A 14,494-nucleotide genomic window follows, 5' to 3' on the forward strand; every position below is an offset into this window, starting at 1 on the left:
ACTGCCCATGTCCAGGAGGATTGCAGGCACTATCCCTGGTAAGAATTTACAGTGTCCCATCCACTCATCCAGGTTTCTCTTGAACAGTGTCATAGAGGTGCTCTGTTTCACATGAATTGGTAGTCTGTTCCAAAGATGTGGCAGTCACTGGGAGATAAAGCTGTCCTTCCAGTATGTCCTATTTAAAGTCACAGGCCATATTTTAGTCCCTGGTACAAGTAGCCCTAGACCTATTTGATTTATGAATATGAAGTAAGTTCATTAGGTTTGGGTCTTGAGTTGCTCTGTATGACAGGCAAAAGTCTACTCTAAAAGTCTCCTCTAAGAAGTCTATAAGATAGGAGTGTAGTGACAGGGATTTTAGTCAGTCCGCGTAAGACACATGCTGGAGGCCCTTGATCTTCTTTGTTAGAAACCTCTGTGGTCACTCTGACTGCTGCAGATGGGTGGATATACCCATTCTGGGGGCAAGACTAAGGTGAAATGAGATGTGCTTACACACAGTGCATCACAGGAGGGACAGTACTGCAGTCGGGTATCATGGGGACAGGCTTTCATCTCATCAAGTTACTGCTTGATGGTAGCCGTCATTATTATTAAGTGCATATGATTATGCACTTGTATGGGGAAGGTATTTTCTGTCCTTGAGGTGAAGTAAGTATCCTGTTCTTCTAGGATGGTGTTTTCATTGCCGGGATGCTGGCAAGAACACAGATTCCCAAATGCTTGCCTGAATGGCAACATTTCTGTATGGCTGTCATGCTAGCATATCTGGGGACTTTCAAGTCCAATAGGGTAGGCTTGATTGTCAGCAGACAGAAGGGTGAAATACCTAGAAATTGGTTAACTCTAGCTTTTAGTAAGAAATAAAACATTATATAAACATGTTTGAACAGTTATGGAGCTTTACTCTTCTCTATCACTGATTGATATTGTCTTATTAAATATTTTTCCCAAACCCTTGGTGGGGGCTACTTAGGATTTAATGTAATATATTTATCTAGCTAGTGGATTTCAACAGGTCTCCATTATGGGTCCAGTTGTATTCACCAATCCCATACCAAAACCATAGTTTTGCTTGTAACACTCACTTTCCCTGTCTTTCTTCCAGAGTATGTGAATTACTTACACCCAGTTAAAGACTGCTTGAAGGACATATTGTATTGTATACTGCTAATTGGGTTCAGACTCAGTCTTTGCAAGACTGGAGCCATGGCCTGTCATACCACATTAACAACTTCCACAGCTCCTGTCCTTATTCCTTATATGTGTGAGCTTGTCTCCAGGGTCAAAATCTCAGCATGATTCTCACTCGCCGACTAACATTCCCAAGTAACTACGAGTCATTTTCTAGTCCCGCTGTCGTCAGCTAAGGGACATCACAGTCATTAAGCACCTTATTCCACCTGATGACCTACCAGTGGTTGTACAGCCCTTGGTTATTTCATATCCATATTATTGCAGTGTCCTTTAACTTGGGCTTTTTAACTCTGAACTTGACAGATCAAAGTAGGTATAGATCTATGGGCTGAGGTTCCTTACAAGAGACTCCAGAAATAGACATGGGTTCATTTTAAGCATCACATCAATTTTCAAGTCCTTGTGATGCTTTTGAAAGTCCTATATGGTAAGTGTCCCATCTGTTTAAAAGAGTGGTTGGAACCCTGTAGCTGTCTCCTGCACTTTGTTTGGCTCCCTTGGGGTTGCTAGCAGTCCCTTGGTGTAGGTTAGATTCATCTGGATTTAGGTCTTTTTCTTCATGCTGGTGACCTACAAGATTTGCTACTAAGATGGTTTCATGAGATCATTTCCTTGCATTTGTTTTGGAGGTGCTTTAAAACACATACATTTCACATGGTATTTTAAAAGCCATTTCTCTCATTTAACTTCTTAAACTTTAATACTAATTTTTAGTTTGCACACTTACTTCTTGATTGTTGATCCTTGGCTTAATTTTAATTACATATTCTCCATTTTGTGTTATTTATTGTAATATTCTTAGTTGCAGGAACATAAATAAAATCCTATTGATTGATTGAAGGACTCTTTTGGACAAGGTGAACCTCTGAATACCCACTGTCAGAGCATTTCATTCTGGTCATTCCTTATCTACCATCGGTATTAACTGTTTCGTGGGCTTTCTTATGTAGTACTGCTGATAATTTATTGTGGTTGTGTTAGTTACCATGTTCAGTAAGGAAAATAAATGGAGAATAGGCATGCAAATAAATGAGGAATGTATATCATCCCCTCCATTAGAAAATCTGAGGACTTAAAGTCAACATGACCAAAAGGCTAACTCAAATATTTATTTATTCAAGATACTAGATTCCTGCCCTTCCTTAGAAAGATATTCAGGTATATTAGAATGAAATATATGCATGACTTCTTTTTTAAGATGACTGGCAGTAATGCTACACAAGTTTCTAATGATTATGGTATTAAGTAAAGCTGATTTGATGAATGTGTAAGCAGTTAAAATTATAGGGTATTGATTTCTTGCCCATCTTGACAGAGCTCACTATTCACATGCTGTTTTTAAAAGTGCATTGACAGTAATGACTAAGTCTTGTACTGCAACTTTGATTGGCAGGGTCAGAAATCAAGAACTTGGTTTAAAGCTATTTCAGTGATAAATAAAACAAAACACTCATGTCTGTATAAGCAGTGTTTTCATACTAAGTAGAAGCATCCGTGAACTGCTAATCATCAGACTATAAAATTAATTTTTCTCTGTCTCAGAGGCAGTGTTTGCTAAATGCATATACATAATTATCCTGTCTCTAGAGGACCAGAAATAATTAAACATTTTAAGATAAAGCCCAAGGCAGTCTTAGTTTCTAACTTAATGGCATTTCAAATAATTTAACTTCTCGTTAAATCTCAATAAACTTGGTCTCTGTTGCAATTATCCAGGTGGAAGGTTTGAAGGCTAAACTGGCATCTCAAGAAGTAGAACTTCAGCACAAGAACAGTGACACAGAGGCACTCATTGCAAAAATAGGACAACAGACGATGAAACTTAATGAAGAAAAGGATTTTGCAGATGCGGAGGAACAGAGGGTACTGTGCACATATTTATTTGACAATGCAGTGTACATAAACTATATCATATCACTGAACAAAATGAGTGGCTTGGAACAAAACATCATTATCTGTAAGGCTGTAAAGTTTCATTTAATTTTCATTTTAGCAAAGGTAAAGCATTTACATACTGTATATCGATAGTACAGGCAATAACACAATTGTTGTATATAACATTTAGAAGTTATGGTGTTTATATCAAATTTATTAAAATCATACATATGCTGGCCTCTACATATTGCTGTTAAAAACAAATCAGATGTTAAGGCAATGAACTAGACATTGGAAACGGTAACTATCAGTCTCAAAAGAAAAATAGAAAAGATGTGCTCATATTCATTTAGTCATAACTGTAGCTGAAGAGTGCATGACATTGCAATCTAGCATGAACCAATAATGCATATATTGACCATGTTACCTTACTTCTACACAATAAATGAAGTGTACATTTTTAAAAACTTTGTGATTTTGTTGCTAGAAAATTAGGCTTTCCATGGTCTCTACTACTTACTTAGTCTAACAATGTACAAAGGAACAGACATTTATTATGAACTGTAAAAATAGTAAATCTTTCTTCTTGTACAGCAAGCTTCAACTTTAACATCAAGCTGTTAAATGAAACTAGAGATGAGTGAAGTTTTGATTCCCTTTGTGACATATTTCAATTGAGGCCCTGAAAGAAATCACCAGCTGTCTATTCTTCTGTTTATAGTTTGTGATTTTGGGTTACTCCACACTAAAACCAAGGTTTTACAGTGGCAGGTCTGTGAACACCAGTGACTGGTTTTCGACCTTGGCTTCTGCATGCTGTCCAGGAGGAGTCTGCCTATTTGTCACCATGAAAATTCTCTATGTATTTCAGTTTTCTCCCACATCCCAAAAGATATGCTGTTTAGGTTATTTTACTATGCAAATAAGTATCCCTAGGTCGCAGAGCATGTTTTCCCCGTAAATGAACTTTTGAGTCAATAAAATTAAGCCTGACAGCAAAAATAAAAAAGTGAAAAAAAGTACAAGCCAGCAAAAATTAATCTTGGCTGTGATGCCAGTCAATTGTAGGATATAGACACATCCACATGTTTGCACAGTGACACACACAAAAGTGTGCATGCATGCACACACCAGAAGTTAAAAGCAGGAACAAAGTCTCTTGAAAGGTGGTAACATTCAGCTAAAAATCTGGACATTTAATTAGCATAAGATTTGTATACCAAATACCACATTCCTATTCCCACTTCCCATAGGATTGTGGCATACTACTCAGAAACAAATGTTTAAAAAACAGAGTGACAAAAAATTATATAAAAGTATAAGCACGTTATCAGAGCAGTGGTGTGAATTCTGTAGACTTTAAAGAAATGTGTTGTGAAATTCTACCATACGTGGTCAATTATTTTTGCTTCAGGAAAAACAGAGATGTAAAATATATATCCTCTTTCTTTGAATTATTGGTACCACTACTATGTTGGTCGTGCAGTGTACTGTTTTATGCACTAGATAACTTCAAAAATCACCTGTGATCAGAAGGGATAAAATAAGCCTGAAAACAGGGATTTATCTCCAAAAATAGGAAGATGTTGCGCAGGGGTAAATTAGGACTGAAAATAGAACATTCCTCCAAAGTATGAAGGTCAAACCTACCCACACACATACAGATGCAATACACTTTCAGGCTTGGAGGATAATTATGTCACCTACCTTTTTTTCTTTGGGACATGAGATGGAATTTGAGTACCCATCAAAAATGTGTGCAGATATAAAGGTGACACAGACTTAATACAGAAGATACTACGATTATGAACTGAACTAGATAACCAAGCTCTCTGAGGCAGTAATGCTAATTGCTGCAGTACTATGCTTATCTTTCTTGGAACTGTCATTCAACAATTTCCCAGTATCACCCCCAACCCACTTTTTCTGTTTTTGGCCATGGGAGCTGCAATATTTCCCAGAAAACAACAGGCATAAGGCATAGTCAGGCAGATAAAATGTTCTTAAGCAGAGACAGATTTTGGTAAAGGCAGAAATTGTATTTTATTTCCAGGAAAGAACATGCACCTCACATGCTCTGACAAGAAACCTGTTATCAGAGCTATAGCCAGGTCAACTAATGTCTTGGACAGTCCCCATATTAGTGCCACTGTAACTAGAGTTGATGAATATCCTCCAAAGCTGAAGAAAAAAAGCTGCATCCTCCAAGCAAAAAAATATTTTGTTTATACACAGTAGCTCAATGACTACCTGAAACATCTTTCTTTCCAAAAAGAGCTACAATACTTTCAACACACACGCTTTGCAAGCAAATTATTTAAGCAACTATGTTCTCAATATCAGCTGAATAAATGAATACTGATACTGATGCCCAACAAAAAAATTGCACCACTGACTTGCAAGGCACAGCTGAAACCTATTCTACAGTACTGGTTGTGCCCCCTAACACATCCCCCTTGAGCTGTAGCCCCCTTTGCTGTACCCTGGCTATGACTTTGCCTGATAGCTCTGAATCCATGTCATTTGCCTGAATCTGGTGAATATTAACTCCATTACATCTGCATAATGCCAGAAATGCATATATCATTTTACCTTCCTATATTTCTATCCTCCCTTTCCCCACCTGTTGCATTCCTTTTGGAATGGTCTCCATAGATTCCCTCTTCAGCATTCATTCTAATAGTCGCCTCTATGACTGCAAAACCCTCTCTATGAAGAAGTATTTTTGGAAATCCACAGAGTAGTTGGTTGCTACAATCTGCTGTTGGTTCCTTCTTTCCCTAATCTGTCCTTTCTGTTCAAGATGACCCCTTCACTTTTTTCCTTTTGTGATCACTTGTCCCTGTATCCCTTCATTCTGTCTCTTCAAATTTCTGGTAACAAAAACTCTACAATCTCTAGTCTCTAGTTATATCTTTCTTACTCCATCCCATTCACTATTCTGATGACCTACTTGTGGAGTCCTAACAGATTTACTTCCCTGGTCTTGTATGCCCCCCTAGAATTTCACATGGTTCTCAATGTGTAACCTGACCAGGACTTGACAGAGTAAGAAAATTACTTCTTTGCGTTTGGTATCTCTCCCCCTGAAGAAGCACTCCAGCATTCCATTGGCTGCTGTCACTGTCCTCTGCTCCTTATGGTCCACTTCAGGTGTGATTAGCACACCCAGGTCCTTTTCCTGCTCTTTGGCCATCAGCTCCACTTCCCCCACCAGCTGATAACTAACACCAGGGTTCCTACACAGTGCTTTGCATTTGGATGTTGTGAATCGCATTTGACAGCTTTCAGCCACCTTTGCCATAATTTCAATATCCTTCCTAAAAATTCCTCCCCTATCTCCCCACTGACAAATCCAGTGAGGTATGAGTTACTGAGAGCACATAATGCTGCCTTTAAGGCTGTAGAGTGAAAGGCTTTAAAAAAGACCAGGGCTGACTTGAACAAAGGTGTGAGATTGGCAAAATGACCTATAGTCTAAAATACAGACACCTCTCTGACCAGAAAGATCCCATGCAGCTGTGGAGAGGGATCCAAAACATCACAGACTATAAGCCACCATTCATGTGATGTGACAATAACCCAGACTTTTGAAACAAACTAAACATCTAACAAAAAAACAAGAAAACATCAAAACGGACTTGAAACTCCACTTTAATGCCGATAAAAACAAAATGAGTTCTGCCAATAACTAAGCACTTTCACCAAACCAAGTTGGGTTCATCAGAGTTAATGAGAGTTAGAAAACACTCCTTTAAATATATTATCTAATACATTTTTTAACCAATCAACTTTGGTTAAAAAGAATTGTCATACTTATTAATAATTGATGTTGTCATTCGTTTGATCCATCCCCTCCCCAATCAAATTGTATCAAATTATAAAAATATAAACACTACAATTAATCTCAAAAAACATTTTCAACTAAAATTCGACTTATTAAAAATGTATGTTTACATTACTATATAATACTTTAAATAATCATATTTAAACCTCCGTTGTGTGCCTTTGTGTGCAACAACCAAACCTGAATCAAAAATATAGATCAACTGCGTAATTGCACCTGAAAAAACACCTCAATTTCTGGACACAGAAAACACAATATGTGACTGGATTCTCAACTTCCTAACTGAAAGGCCACAAATAGTTTGAGCTGGAAAGCATCAATCTAACAGCATCACCCTAAACACTGGGGTCCCACAAGGTTTCATACTCAGTCCACTTCACACATGACTATATAGCTATGCATCAGTCAAACAGAATCATCAAATTTGCAGACAAAACCACAGTAATTGGCCTTATCAAGAAGGAAGACGAGGGGGACTACAGGAAAGAAGTGAATCAACTCGTTCATGAGCGCACTGACAACAACTTAGCACCAACTGTTGGGAAAACCAAGGAAATCATCATCGATTTTAGGAAAAAGAAAAAGCCACACACCCCTATCATCATCAATGGCATCACAGTGATAAGAATAAATGGCAACAAATTCCAAAGGGTACATATCTCGCAAGACCTTAGTTGCAGCACAAACACTTCCTACATTATAAAGATAACCCAACAACGTCTCCACTTCCTTAGGAGACTTCGTAAAGCTAACTTCCCTCCCACAGGTCCTACTCACCTTCTACAGGGCCACGATTGATAGTCTACTGACAAACAACATTTTTGTCTGGTACAGAAATTGTTCTCAAGCTGATCGGAAGGCACTGGATAAGATTGTTAAACAGGCCATAAAATCATTGGCTCCAACCTTCAATCCCTACAGGACATATATTCAAACAGCTGGTATAGCAGCATCCAAAAACTATTGCAGGTTATACACCATCCGACTCATGGAATATTCAAACTCCTGCCAACAAGGAAGCGCTACAGAAGTATTAGATGCAGGACATCCAGATTCCATAATAGCTTCTTCCCACACACTATCAGACTGCTGAATAACAAACCTATAGCCTAACGTGCTACATGGGTAAAACATTTGTGTGCAATATGTCATTGTTGTTTACATAAACTCTCTGAATAGCTCACTTCATACATCTCTCTCTCTCTCTCTCTGCACTAGGAAAACTGTGACCTGTAAGTTTATGGTATATATTGGTGATGCGTAAGTTTACACGTCTGCCTCTCTTATTTGTTATAGTACTGTTTTTTGCATATCCTTATATTTCTACTGAGTCTATTCCTGCTGTTGTATTTCATGTGTTTCTGATGTAAATAGACCTTTCAAATTTGTTTTACGTTATTTACCTTTTTGTATCTTATTTTTTAATTTTTTAATTTAATTTAATTTAATTTTTTTATTAATTTAATCTACCTTCCTTCTGTAAACTGTCATTCATATGGTACAAGCCTGAGTATCGAAATTTTGTGCAGTGATACACACTTTTTCCTCTGTGTTGATCTGTATGACAATAAAGTTTACTTTGACTTTGAAGTGTTGCACCTAAATTTATGTCACCAGAAAATAGGCTAACTGTGTTTTCTTCTCTCTCTGGTATGCCTACATTTAACACATTAATGTATGCTGAACCCAGGCTCAACCCTTGTGGTATATTATTAGTCTTTTTTTTTATTTCTTTTTAGCTGTTCAAAGTAGGCCATCAGCTGCCATCAGTTCCTCTCATTGTTCGCCAGGACTAAAGGACACGTTAGCCTCCCCAGGCTATTCCTGATCCATGTCTAGAGCAAGTGAGAAGACTGAGGACCCCTGGTGCAACATCACAGTGCTGCCAAAAATTTTTTATTAGTTTTTCCTGTTCTCATGCATGTTCCCAATAACATCTCTAAGGGTGGGACATACTATGGGTGTCAGCACTGAACTGCTCCTCACTTCCCCGAATAGCTGATTTCAGCAAGGCACCCCACCCACCTGGAGTAGCATCTTCACAACTGTCTAACCAGTGTCCATTAGGAAAATCAGTCATACTAGTGTACCCTATGCATGTGCCCCCCTGTCTACACTCAGGATGAGCATGACCATTCCCTCCCCCACCAATGCCTCAGACTCACACACCACTAATCAATTCCATGTCACCTGGGGCCATAGTCAGGGCTTTACCCTTCTATCCCACAGCACTGGCTCAGTCTACTTTCTTATTGGTTACATTGTCCCTTCACCACAGCCCTCAATATTCTGCCATTCATCTGTGAAGCAAACTAGTCCCCTAGTCATAAATGAAGCCCATAGCCACCACTTTTCTTAGAATATGCCTATGTTGGACTGAGTCAAATGCATTGGTGAAATCCAGTTAGACCACATTTACTGGGGCTACCCTGAGAAGTTCTTCTCTAAGCCAGGAAATAAAATTGGGTCAGGTCTGATTAACAGCTTCTTCTGATGAACATGTGTTAATTTTTGTCCTAGAAATTGTTACCGTCTAAGAAAGCAAGTATTCTTTTGCCTCAGGATTTATTTCCATCACTTGCTAACAAAGTCTGCCATTCCATGAAATTTTCTTGCCTCATTACCCTGCTCCTCATGCAAAGATACACATTTTCTACCTTACAGTCAGGCACTTCAGGTGGCCAGTAATGTACTTGATCAGGGGTTTTGGCAGCATACTGTCCAAATTCCTGAGGATCTTAGAAGGTAGCCAATCCAGTCCTTTTGTTTTATTCTCCATAATGAAAGCCATCTCTTTCCTATCATTCTTACTCTGTATCTTGGTGTTTCTACAGTGCTCTTTATAGGTTCATATGTTCATAGGTAGTTACTATACATACAGCCCAGGAGACCGTTAAGGGGACTATTCCAAATTCCCAATTACCCTCAAAGCACTGTCTGGTTAAGTAAGTTGCTCAGGATCACACAGAAGGCAAATGAAGGTGGAAAAATTCAAGCCCTGCAGACTTGTCACTGACTCTGCTTATTAACAAGGCAGAACTTTTGCCTCTGCTGTAACAGTTTACTTTCCACTTTTCCCTCCCAAGGTGGTGCCTACCTACCCCTTGCTTCCATTCATAATGAGTGGAACACTCAACATCTCTGCCTTTTCCTTAATATTCTCTGATCACCCTGTCAAGTTGTCCTGTAACCAAGTCATAAAATTAGGTGAGATATATGCCATCTATGTAGCACTGATGACTGCCCCTGAGCAGTCAGTGTCATCAGAATGGTATTCTTTATCCCATGAATCTAATAGTTTAAACCCTGAAGCCAGGTATTTACTACTCTTCCTCCTTTCTGCTATATACTGAATGAAGCATCTGTTCCCCACATTACTCCTTCTGATGGCTTCCTTTCAGTTTGTGCCTTTACCACCTTCCTTCCCCTTGTCCATATCTTGCATACACTGTTTTTTTGCAGTAACCACTAATGTCTCTCTGCTTCTTCCTTAAACCCTCTTCCAGAATCCTGATGCATTCCTAAACCATTTCAGTAGCTGATTTGCTTCCTTTATTTGCCTTCAGTCCATTAGCTCATCTTTGACCCTCTTCCTATCTCATCACAATCCATTTCCCCAAAATTCAACAGCATCATTGTTATCCTTAGGTTTTTACAACCACCCTGCCACCACCAGTTCTAACTAGGCAGTGATATAATTTCTCTTGGCAAATGGCACCTTCACCTACCTGGACATCTCTAACTCCTTCTAACTACACATTCATATGTCTTGGCAAATGACACATTCACCTGGATATCTCTTACGCCTTCCCTTTGTTTAGGACCAAATGCAAAATTGTATTCTTTTGACATAGTACTGAAACAGCTGGTCAAACACTTCATGGTCCGAGAGCTCTATCATCTCCCAATTTGCGTTTACAGTGAAGCTTAGATTCCCTCAGTCTTAACCCGTCAGATTCAGATCCTCATTGACTATAATCTTTATTTGTCCTTCCTTAACATGAATGGGAGCTGATTCAATCAACTGACCATTTCCCACTTTATCTTAACAGCCAAAGTGTTTACACTAGGTTCTGACCCACCCAGAATCTGCAATACCCCAAACCCTCAATTATCTGTGATACCTGGACGATCTATATCCAAGCATCTCCCTATCACATCCCTCTTGTCTCTGGAATCTGTTTCTTTGATACCAGCTATGCCCATCCTTTCCTCTTGCATCACTGCATGTAGCTCTCCTTCTGCCTCTCTAGATTGATTGCATTTTACAGAGATGCTTCCAGACATTTATTGGGTCATTTTCTTCCTTATTTTTTCTGTCTAAATATCTTTCACTGTTGCTGCTTCTATGATATCTCTTTCCACTTCCATCTTAGTTAGAAGATAGGTCTGAATGCTGAGATGGAGCTTGTGAATTGACATGCAGCTAGCCTGTCTGCCAGGTCTCACTCACCTGTCTACCAGTCCCAGTCCCTTCTGCTTTACCATCTGCCACTTAACTCTGTATGTCAAATATAGCATTTTGTACTGCAGCAGTTGTCTTGATCTAACTTTCTGTAGTCATAAAACACTGAAGACAGCATGTAAAATACTTTTTCTTAGGATTAGTAAAGGATATGACTAAATGACTAAATACCCAGATGATCTATAGTAACATGACATGTGACTTGATAAAATGTAATATTGTAAGCTTTACTTAGAAATGCTTGAATATCCATGTATGGATATGGATGCCTTTTAGCATAGATAGCATACCAGTTTGTGTAAAGGTATGTTAAATTTGAAGTAGGAGTTGTCACAAGGTTGTCATGTTTCCTTGTAACAAAAAGGCATAAGCAGCATTAGATCTTCTGCTTTTCCACATTCTGCTTTGTGTGTATGATTTTGTGTGTATGGTGGGGGATAAAACTCCTGTATATAAATATTTTCTGTACTTCTTGTTTACATAGTAAGTAGTTTGCATGCCAAAATTTTAATTGCATTTTAAAGTCAGCATGTTTCACAGTATGTTGCTCATTTTTAGTAAGAAGGACATTAAAAGCCCAATATTTATAGTCTGTCAGTTTACACTGAATATTAAATATTATGGGCTGTTAAGAACTTGCTTCCTGTAGTTCAGGGTTTGATTCCAATAGTTCTCAACCTTCCATCTCCAAAATGTGGAACAATACCGCGCATGATGTAGAGCAAATGGGAAAAATGTGAAGCACTTGCTAACAGATTACTAACAACTTCAACAAGGAAGATCATAGAAAAGTTAAAAAGAAATTGAAGCACTGCATTTAACAGACCGTGTGATTTTGATCATGTGACGGTATCTATTTTTTTTAAAGTTTGCTTGTGATGTTTAAGTCTCATTATAGAGATAAAAGTACTTACTGAGTTATTTTTATTTATTTATTTTGCAGTTGTTGTTTTCAGTCTGTTTTTTACTTACAATGTTGTTTTAATGAATTATTATGATTTAGTTCTTTTTACCATGGGTGTCAGTTAAAAAAGTTCCTAACGCTGAATGTATGACAGACCCTTTCAGTGTGGAACTTTGAGGAACATGAACTTTTTAAAACTCCAAATGAGAAATGTTCCTCATAAAGAGGTACACTTGACAGGAATGTTGATTCCCTCTGCCTCAGTTTGCCTACTGTGTGACCCACAGCAAATCACTTAACCAGACAATACTCTGGGGTAAACAACAAAAAACTGTGCTAGGCCCCAGAAAAGTTTCTTGGACCACATACTTAGTAATTGCCTATGATCCTGCAGAAATTTAAGACCACTTAAACCAAAAGACATGTCTAGTTTATAGGAAAAGTTCCCCTTCAGTAGACTGACTTTTTGGAAAGTTGAAGCACATATGGTCGAGACCATATAATCAACTTTAAGAAACGTTGAACATTTTTTACTCAGATTGTGGTACAGTGGGGATCGGGGAATTTAAACTTTTCCCCACTGGATATGTATAATTTGCATAGGGTGTGATGGTGCAGGGGGGCTTACTTCCCTGCAAAAACACAGTTTTTTAGTTTTCAATGTTGTGAAACATCGATCATACGGTCTCAACCATATGCAGTTCAATGTTCAGTAACACTGATGTTGTGATATAGATCCATAGGGAAATGTATACTACTTCATTTGCTGCACTGTAATGATTTTTTGATGTTGATATATAAGCATGCAGAAAGGAATTGTGTTTGTATCATCACTGAGTGGGACAGGTTGTAGTTTCATAAAGTCACATAACCATTCCAAATTAATGTGCTTTGTTGGAATTTGGGGAGAATTAATTTAAATATTGCACTTTGAAATGAAGCAGATTCCCCTCATCTAACTTGCTGCAGCAATTTCTCCAACACATGTACAAACTTTTTGTTAATTTTCAATACTTAAGAGAAACAACCTTACTGATGGCAAACTGATTTATGCGTAGTTAAGCCTCAAGCATTTCAGGTGGAAAAAAGTGAATGCCAGATATGCAAGGGTAATGACTCTCTCCAACCAATAACCGTCATCAGAATTATATTCCTCATTTCATGGATCTAATAGTATAATCACTGCATCTGGGTTGACCCATCATCAACAACTCCCTTTTTCCAGTTTTATATGAAGTCAGTATGTCGTGACAACTGTCATTAACTCTCTTGATTCAGAGCCACTCCATTACCGTTTTCGACAGTCATGCCTGACTGTTGGTTGTCTTCTCTCACACAAGCCTTCCATCTCTTAACTAGATGTCCTCATCCCTCTTTTATTTGCTTGGTTCTCCCACATATGCTTTAATAAATAGACTTCTTTCCTGCACATTTGACTGAGCCACTGCAGTTTGTTCTAAATTGTGGATATTTGTGGCTTCTATTCTGATATCCACATTTCTTTTGTCTGTCCTACAATGTCCACCCTATTGTTTTTCTCAGGAACTTCATCTCCATCACCTCAAGCTTCCTCAGCTGGTCCAGCTTCACTGCTCAGGTTGCTGTGCCATACTGCAGTACTGGGCAGACCACTGCTTTGCACACCTTACTTTTCAGCTTATTTGGCATTTTTCTGTTGCATGCTGCCCCTAACATTTTGTACTTGTTGGCTGCAGGTCCTCTTACTCTAGCTTTGACCTTCTTATTCAGACTTTTCTTTTCCACCACCACAACTCCCAGATAATTATATTTATCATTAGAACTGCTTCAGTAGTCTTATGCAATAGGGGACATCCTACCAAGGATCAGACCCAGCTGGCCATATTTCCAAAGCTTTAGGGCTCCTTCCATATGCTGTAGTCACTGTAAGCACAAGGGATGTAGGAAAAGCAAAACAATGAATAGGGCACCAAATACTTCAGAACTTTGTCACTCTCCTCCTACTTGAACATTGGCAGATTGATGACAGTCAGCTAGGGATTCCTTTCAGCTGGAGAAAAAAGTTTTCCTTTGGGGATAACCTTCCATACATTTATTTAAGTGTTTTGTTTTGTTTGGTGATTATTTTAGGCATTTCTGCCCATTTAATTCAAGCAAATTTTACCTTAGAGCTTGTGTGGTTTTCTTTGAGACTGCACTTAGGGAATTCCTGTATTTAAATTAT

General features: G+C 38.4%; 1 protein-coding gene across 1 annotated transcript in view; it reads left to right on the forward strand.

The window, feature by feature from the left end:
• Positions 1-14,494, forward strand: part of LOC122805262 (dynein axonemal heavy chain 11-like) — a 4,596,980-nt gene that overhangs the window by 3,190,686 nt on the left and 1,391,800 nt on the right. The window contains exon 54 of the mRNA XM_044075350.1: positions 2,917-3,063. Within this exon, the coding sequence (XP_043931285.1) occupies positions 2,917-3,063 (147 nt within the window). The remainder of the gene's footprint in view (positions 1-2,916; positions 3,064-14,494) is intronic.

Source organism: Protopterus annectens, chromosome 6.part1 (assembly GCF_019279795.1).
Source record: "Protopterus annectens isolate FY-2018-M chromosome 6.part1, PAN1.0, whole genome shotgun sequence".
Taxonomy (NCBI): domain Eukaryota; kingdom Metazoa; phylum Chordata; order Ceratodontiformes; family Protopteridae; genus Protopterus; species Protopterus annectens.